This window comes from Pinus tabuliformis, chromosome 2_1 (genome assembly GCF_031772625.1).
Source record: "Pinus tabuliformis cultivar Carrire ecotype Pingquan chromosome 2_1, CPIR1, whole genome shotgun sequence".
NCBI classification, from domain to species: Eukaryota; Viridiplantae; Streptophyta; class Pinopsida; order Pinales; family Pinaceae; genus Pinus; species Pinus tabuliformis.
In genome coordinates, this window is record NC_142299.1 from 802,414,414 (window position 1) to 802,423,226 (window position 8,813).

At 40.4% G+C, this 8,813-nt stretch overlaps 1 protein-coding gene across 1 annotated transcript; it reads right to left on the bottom strand.

The window, feature by feature from the left end:
* Positions 1-3,677: 3,677 nt before the first annotated feature.
* LOC149202999 (uncharacterized) lies at positions 3,678-4,298 on the bottom strand. The gene has a single exon (XM_089401745.1). It carries the CDS (start codon positions 4,296-4,298, stop codon positions 3,678-3,680), a length of 621 nt encoding a protein of 206 aa, XP_089257871.1.
* Between the last annotated feature and the right edge of the window lie 4,515 nt (positions 4,299-8,813).

Here is an 8,813-nt window from a genome sequence, read left to right on the forward strand (position 1 = left end):
CCTTTGTCGACGTCTAGCAATTGTTGGAGGCTGGCTCGCTCCTCCGGGAGCAGTTGAGACAGACCTTCACTGTCGATCTCTTTGCCTCGATTCCGACTGCCCCAGTTCGCGAGCCAGTCTGCCGGTTTGTTTCCGGAACGTCTAATGTGAGACGGAATTAGGTAGTCGATTCTAGGCAGGAGCTTCCCAATTTCTCCCACAAGCCATGTCGTTCTCCAGCTCTTACTGATTTTGTCCACTGGTTGTTGCTGTTGTAGCTTCCTGACCATGTCAACCACCAACTTCGAGTCCCCCTCAATTTGGAGTCTCTTGAAATTAGCCTGTAGAGAAATTTCTAGGCCTCGTTTCAAGGCATGCAGTTTGGCTTCGTTATTTGAGGCTTCCCCGCAGTCCATCGCGAAGGTTCGCAGAGTTTTGCCCCCAGTGTCTCTGAAAACTCCCCAATGCCAGCCTCTCCCGGGTTATGTTTTGTGGCGCCATCAAAATTAAGCTTAATGAATCCCTACGGGGGGTGGCGATACTGGTTGCTTTCAGCCACTTCCCTAGGCTGGTCTGATCTTTTGACACACCCATTTAGCATACTCTGGTTTACCTCAAGTCTTTTCAGGATTGCCTCCTCCATTTGCGACGCCTGCCAGTCTTCGTCCTTCTAGCTTTCCGTTAGGATTGTTTCACGTATGTTCTTGGTGGTTTGTTCCCATATGGATGCTGGGGATCTGGATTCCGCTTTGAAGATTGCCCCATTTCGTGCTTTCCAGATGTTCCAGAGCAGGAATCCGGCAGAAAGGAGCCATGCACGATTGACCACCAGATTTTGGTAAGGTTTTCTCGGCTAATTTGTTATGGTGTTTACAATGTTCCTGTAATTTCTGTGGCGGCGCTCAAACAATCTGAAGTGACTTTCCCACCGGGAATTGCTGACTGGGCATCTGTTCATCAGATGTTCCATAGTCTCTTTGTGGGAATTGCAAAGTGCACAGCGGGATGGACCTTGACACCATTTCCTCTGCATCTGGTCCTAGGTAAGCGCTTTGCCATGGAGTAAAGTCCAAACAAAGAATGAAACTTTCGGCCAGTGTTTGATTTTCCAAAGATTTTTCCATTGTTTGGTTTCTGGCTGTTGATTTTGATTGACTTTTTGGTAGTAGGCTTCTGCTATTGAGAAATTACCTTGAATTCGTTTACCCCATCTAAGAATGTCGGATCCTGTTTTCCTTGCTACCTTACGAGATGCCATCTCTGTGTAATACTCGCTCCATCTGTCAGTTTCTGGGGCCCCTTCCCAATCCTCTTTCTGTTTCCAATTGCGCCAATATCCTTCTTCGTCTGATTTCCAGAAATTGCCGACAGTTGTTGCCTCAGCCTGGGACGTGAAAGCGTGGATGACGTGAAGGTTGTCCTTTTGGATGAGTCTTTCTCGTTGCTGCCATGATTCCTCCCAGAACCTAGCCTTGTCCCCGACTCGAATTTCCAAAAGTTGTGATTTCTTATCAGGTCTTTGTTGCCCCTTGCCAAGTTCCAGATTGCAGAACCTCTAATCTCCGTCTCACTTCTCAGTCTTCCTTCGGGTTCCCCTGCCGCATCATATTTTCTTTTCCATATCACCTTCCACAGGTCAGGGCCTCCCTGAGTCCACCTCCACCAGAGCTTTGCACCCATGACTTGGTTGAGGACGAAGGGGTCTCGAAGCCCTAAACCGCCATCTTTGGGGAGCCGACTTAGCCACTCCCAAGAAATTAAGGCCCACTTTCTGGACTTGTTGGTGCCCTGCCATAGGAATTTCTTGAACATAGCGACCAGCTTTTGGCTTGCTGTCTTTGGGATAGCTTGGCATGAGATCTGGTAAATTGGCATAGCCTGCAGAACAGCTTTCAGAAGGATTAGCCGGCTTGGGGCATTCAACGAGCGAAAGGTCCAGTTTTCCATCTTATTTCAGATTTTTTTTATTAGAAGTTCCCAGTTGGCCATCCTGTATTGATGCTCATGCAACATAATGCCCAGGTATTTTGATGGGAAGGTTCCGATGTTGAAGCCCAGAGTGCGCGCTAAGAACCTTTGGGCAGCCTGCGGGGTGTTGAAGAAAAACATTTCTGATTTGTCCTTATTAATCTCCGTCCCAGAAGCTTTGCTGAATTCAGATAGAGTTTTGATGACACCTTGGGCCTCTCTCAGCATGGCTTGACCATATAGCATCACATCGTCTACGAATTGCTGGTGCGAAACCAATGTATCATTCCTGCAGATGCGAAGGCCCTTTAGCTGATCCCTGGAGACTTGAGCCTTAACCAACCGACCCAGGCCTTCCGCAGCTAGTATGAAGAGAAAAGGAGACAGGGGGTCTCCCTGCCTGAGCCCGCGGGAGGGAGTGAAGGCCTCGGAGGGGGTGCCATTTAACAGAATTGACATCACGGGAGTGCCAACCATGGATAAGATCCAGTTTATCCATCTTTGGTCAAATCCATAGGCTTTTAGAATGCCTTCCAGATATCCCCAGCTAAGGCGATCAAACGCCTTAGCCAAATCAAGTTTAATAAGCATACCTGGGGTGCGGGAGTTTTTCAAGGAGTGAATCACTTCCTGGGCCACGATGATGCCATCTGTGATCTGCCACCCTTTGACAAAGCCTGTTTGCTCCGGGGCAATGAGATCTGGCAGGATCGGCTTTAGCCTGTTTACCATGACTGTTGCTAAAATTTTATAAACAACATTGCAAAGGGAGATGGGTCTGAAGCCCTGCGGTTCCTCCGAGCAGCCATTCTTCGGGATTAGAGCCAGGAATGTGGCATTCAGGCCCTGGTGCATGCGCTTTGAACACCTGGATTCCTCCACTATGTCTAGCAGGTCATTCCCCATAAAACTCCAGGCCGCCTGGTAAAACTCAATGGTGAAGCCATCAGGACCCGGGGCCTTATTTTTCGGCATTTTGTTAACTACCTCTTCAAGTTCTTCCTTGGTGATTACCCTGAGCAGAGCCAGATTTTGATCTCTGGAGACTTTCTTAGGGATATGTTGGCAAACCTTGTCTATGTCCTCAGATTTGTTGACATTTGGTTCAGTGAGAATGCCTTTGAAGTGATCCACCAAGAGTTGTTCTATTTCTGTCTGTTGCGTCACTCTATTTCCCTGACTGTCTTTCAAGGAGAAGATTTTGTTGTGCTGGCGATGACTCAGCATTGCTTTATGGAAGAATTTGGAGTTTTTTCCCCCTCCTTTAGCCATTGGACCCGAGATTTCTGCTTCCATAGAATTTCCTCCTGCTTTCGCCTTTCTTCCATTTGAGTGATTACCCTGCCTTCCTCCTCAGCCAGCTCTTCATTTCGACCTTCCAAGATGATTTGCTGTTGTATTCTTTCCAATCTGGACTGGAGTTTGCCTTGCTCCTGCTGAATATTGCTGAATTCTTCCCTGTTCCACTTCTTGATTTTGCTCTTGATTTCTTTGAGTCTGAGCTGAAAAGAGTGCATTTTGCTGCGGCCTTCCTTTCCACTCTTGCTATCCTGCCACCAGCTCCTTACTTTGTCTATGAAATCAGGAGCTCTAAGCCAGAAGGACTCGAACCGGAAGGGCCTCTTTTTATTCGGATTGTTCAAGGCTATTTCGAGCTTTATTGGCCAGTGGTCAGACCCTATTGAGGGTAGGATAGAGGCTTCGTAGAAGATCTCCAGCCCAACTATGTGTTATGAGATTAAAAATCTGTCCAATCTTGAAGCAATTTGTTTGGTCCCGCCTCTTCTATTATTCCAGGTGAATTTCCCGTTTATAGTTGGGATATCAACCACCCTTAATTCTGTTTGAACGTCTCTGAATCTTTCCATCTCCGGGTCTTCTCTGTTTATGCCACCTTTTTTCTCTTCTCTAGAAGTGATTAAGTTAAAGTCGCCAGCCAGGATCCATCTCTGCTCCTGGTGCATATTCCTGAGCTTTGCCAACTGGTTGAGAAACAGGCCTCTATCAGCATGGGTATGGGGCCCGTAGACAGCCGAGATTGCCACCCATTCGCTTTGCCCTATGAGCCTGAATCTCCCTGTCAGGATTCTTGGCATTCCTATCCACCAGTCGGTTAGGACTTCTGCTGGATTCCAAATAATTGCTATCCCTCCTGCACTCCCTTTGGCATCTATAGTTACGTGTTCATATCTCGGTTTTATTTTGTTGAGAATTTCCTCCATCTTTTGGCCTGAGATTTTAGTTTCTTGGATAAGCATAATTTGGGGTTTGTCCTTCTTCAGTCTTGCTGCCAGATGTCTCTGTTTTCCTTTGCTGTTTAAGCCTCTAATATTCCAAGATGTCAAGATCATTGGTTAACTTGGGATAGGTTTTGGAATACCGCTGATAGCGGGACTACTCTCCCTGTGTTGACTAACATTTCTCCCATGAGTTGGATAGAGTCCTTAAGGTTTTTTCTTCCTCTTTTTCCCCCCTTTACCTTGTCCTTGCTGATCAGGTCTGCTTTCCTGTTGGGTCTCTTGGGGTTCTTCGGGGGAGGCTTTGCCTTTTCCAAGTTTTGCTTTGTATTGCTGGAAGGTTTCTGCGTACAGCCTCTTTTGTTCTTCCGGGATAAACCTCTCATCCAGGTTCTTCCATTCGTTCAGTAGTTTTCTCAAGACTACTTCCTCTTGACTTAGTTCTTCTCTGCTATTCTCTTGGTCTGTATCCATCTGTTCGGCTTGTTCTTCTTGTTCTTTACCTTTCTCTGTTGGCTCGCTTGGGGCTTTCCTTTTTGAGTGGTTTCTTTCGCTGCTCTCACTACTGTCCGACCCCTTATCCTCTTGATTTTCCATGGGTTGGTCTTCCTCTTCATCCTCTACCTGCAGAACTGCAAAGCTGTTTGGTTTCTCTGGGGCTGGTTGTTTTTCCTTCCTTCCTTTCGGGGGGGTTTCCTTGTTTACTCTCCTTTTGTTTTTCACCTCTTGGTATTCCTCCTGATCTGTTGGCTCTCTTTTTTTTTGCAGGGAGCTTCTACTTTCTTCTTCCTCCCGTGTTATCGGGCATTCCTTTGCCAGATGTCCATGGACATGGCACCTACGGCACCTAAACGAGATGTGTTCGTAGTCTATGTTCTGCTGCCAAACATCTTCATGATATTCAAGTTCTATGGTGTCTGGGATAGGGTTTGCTAGGTTCATATAAACACAGATCCTTGCGTACGAGGTGTATCTTCCTTTCTTCGTGGTTTCTGCTATTTTCACGAAACTGCCTATTGAGTTTCCTATCCCCTCCAAGATTTCCGGGTCCCAGAAGTCTATGGGGAGCCCGAATAAGCGAACCCAGACAGGCGCAGCTAGAAAGGTTTCTTTATCAGGGTTGTAACATTCTTCCCAGAAACGCATGAACAAACCAGCATTGTAATAAAAATATGGGCCATTTTCAAAGACCTTTTCCTTATCTTGTAGGTTAAAGAAGATTACCGTGAAGAAGCCTTTCGCTCCCAGCTTGAGCTCGATGTGGCCTTGGGGCTGCCATTTTTGTTGGATCCACTTGGTAAGATCTCTTTCCGATGGCCAGACTCCTACGAACTTGCAGATAAGGGCATGATCCCTCATATAGCTTCTGTACTTTTCCAGTTTATTCGCTGGAATCACGAATCTGGGTCTCTCCGCTGCACATGGCAGGCACTTTCCTCTGCGACCTGTTTGCCAGGAAGTTCCTAGCACTGGTCCTGCGCTCTTCCGTTCCTCTGTCTCCTGGCTACTCTGTCCCTCTCCTGCCACCGTATCTCGATAGGAGGGGATCTCTCCCCTCCTGACATCTTCTGTCATACCGTTGTTGCCCGGTTCTCTGCCGATTTCTGCTGGTCCGGGTTGCTGTCGGCCTTCTGGCCCTTCCTTCGCGCCGCCCCAAGGGTTTCACTGCCTTGCCGCCATTAGGTTTTTTGTTGCAGAGCTCTTCACATTCATTTTTAACTGTATAAATTATGCATCAGTCTCGATTTTGGAAAACATGAATAAATGAAAAATAAATGCGTTCAACAAATATATAGTATAAATAATATCCACCAAATAGTTTCTTTGCTTCAGGGAGAGGCCAAATAAAACCATCAAGTATTTCATGTATTTCATTGGTCCTTAAAACTATTGCAATGATTTAATATGCAATGGTCCTTAAAACTATTGCAATGATTTAATATGCAATCAAGATGGTGCTTTATGAAAACGTTGAAAAGTTTATATTAACTTCAAATGGAATTAATGCTAAGCGGTGCATTCGATTACTATAGTCCCATGTTGTCGGACGACGGGGACTAATAACCCGACAGGGACTAATAAGTAGATTAGTAACATCTTAAATAAGCAAAAAAATTAGAGTTGGGTTAAAAAAATGAAATAATTGTATTAATTATTCAAACTGACCTGTATTGGGTTACTTGAAAATTTACTTGAAAATGATTTCAAATTGAAAGTAATGAATTAATGCGGGTTTGGTTGAGTATAAAGGGCTATGTGGATTTATTGTTTCAAAGTGAATGGATTTTTATTAAGTGGTTTGAAAAATGAAAGGTTTTATGATATGGTTTTAGGGTTATTTAAAATTTGTTTATATAATTTAAATATATAAAATAATAATTAGTTTTTATAAAAATAAAATTTTATCTAAATATTAAAAATTTTGAATTATTTAATGTAATTAGATTAATAAATAATAATTACTTATAAATATTTGTTTATTACTTAATTTATAATAAAAAATATATAATTATTTATTCGCTACTTAATTTATAATAATTAAAAAATAGTTTTTATATACAACAAAGATTTAGCTAAAAGTCAAGGAAGATAATCTTATAAAGCATTACTACAACATAGAATAGAAAAGAAAACTTTGTTTTTAATAGCAAATTTTAAATTATTTAATGTAATTAGATTAATAAATAATATTTACTTCTAAATAAATAAAAAATTACTGGTTCATTACTTAATTTATAATAAAATATATATAATTATTTATTCATTACTTAATTTATAATAATTAAAAAAATAGTTTTTATATACGACAAAGATTTAGCTAAAAGTCAAGGAAGATAATCTTATAAAGCATTACTACAACATAGAAAAGAAAACTTTGAAAACTTTGTTTTTAATAGCAAGATGAGTTCATTAGTAAAGATATCAAGTCCATTTTACTAAAAGTCAAGGAAGATAATCTTATAAAGCATTACTACAACATACAAAAGAAAACTTTGAAAACTTTGTTTTTAATAGCAAGATGAGTTCATTAGTAAAGATATCAAGTCCATTTAAAAAAAAAAAAAATCTAGTATTTTTTTTTTTAATAAATTTTATAAAAGGGTAATATAGATTATTTTTTATTTATACAAATATCAATTTTTATAAAATAATAACATAATTTTGAATTAATTAGCCATTGTTTTTAAAGGTGTAAAGATATATATAGAAAGAATAGCGCTTACTACTGAATGTATGCGTATAAGATTTGCCAAACTCCCAAAGAATCGATAATTAAAATATAATTTATTAGTTATTAAAATTCATATATTATTGCGATTAACTTTTTTTTAAGGTTTGAGTGATATTAGTCACAATTAGACAATATCACTCTAATTTTCAACCAGTTAAATTAAAATTATTTTTTAAAATATCATTTTCCATCTAGAAAATTAAAATCATTCTTTAAATTATTATAATGAAAATTTAATAGTTTGATATCTTTACAATAACAAAAATTAAAAAAATAACATCACTTTCTTTCAAATTTATTAAAATTTCCACCTAGATATTTCTTTTACATAAATATAGCTTTTAACTTTGACTTTGCCATTTTAATAATTTAGGTGGCCCATTGTCACCTGTTTTTTATGAAAATGAGGCTTTAGTCTATATGCAAATATGCTTCAAGAAAAGTATGAAGAGGCTATGAACCAACTTGCTACAATGGAAAAGAGAGTCATTATGGCAGAAAGCATGTTGAAATCTATATTGCAATGTCATGCTAGTCAACTTACTTCCTTAGAAAAGATACTTGAGTCTCCATCTACACGTGAAGAAACAACATCAATGCCACAAACATTCATTGCAAAGAATCGTGAAGAATCATCAGCAACGCCACAACATTCATTGAAAAGAGTCGTGAAGAATCATCATCAACGCCACAACATTCATCATCAACGCCACACCATTCATTGCGAAGAGTTGTGGGTACAAATGTTTTAATCGGGAAATCCAACACGAATTGTCTCCAAAGAAACCAAGTTTACTTTCCTGTCCATTTGGGCTTGCCTGGCGTGATGAAAACAAGACGAAGTTAGCAAACCTTGATCCTTCGGCATCCCAATATAGCTTAGATAACAGTGTAGACTCACCTTCAATTGCACATATCAATTTTCATTTGTTTTGAGGTGACTCAAATGAGTTTTCAGATGTGGTTGGTTCGGGAAATAATTAAGAATCAAAGTTTGTATAATGAATATTGGCTTTTGTGGAAGAATATATGTGTGATTGAATTGTATGGGGTAGTTTCCCAACTTAAAGGCTCAACGTTTACATCTCATTTATAGAGAAGACACATGGTTGGAGAAAGAGTGTGCATGGTTTTTTACTACACTTATGTTCAGGTTTGAAGTGGATTTCTTTAGATTGATTCTACTAAATGAGGAGCTTGAGATCAAACCTTCTCCTTTGCATTCAAAGTACCTCATGGTTTCAAGGCATACAAACCATGACGTGTAAGAGGTGTGTGTCATTAAGCTTCAAACAATATTCCTTTGTAAATACTTACAACATATAGCAAATTCATGTGTATTTCATAATTCGTACAAATATTGTAATTTTATAATAGTTTAACAAACAAATTTAGGA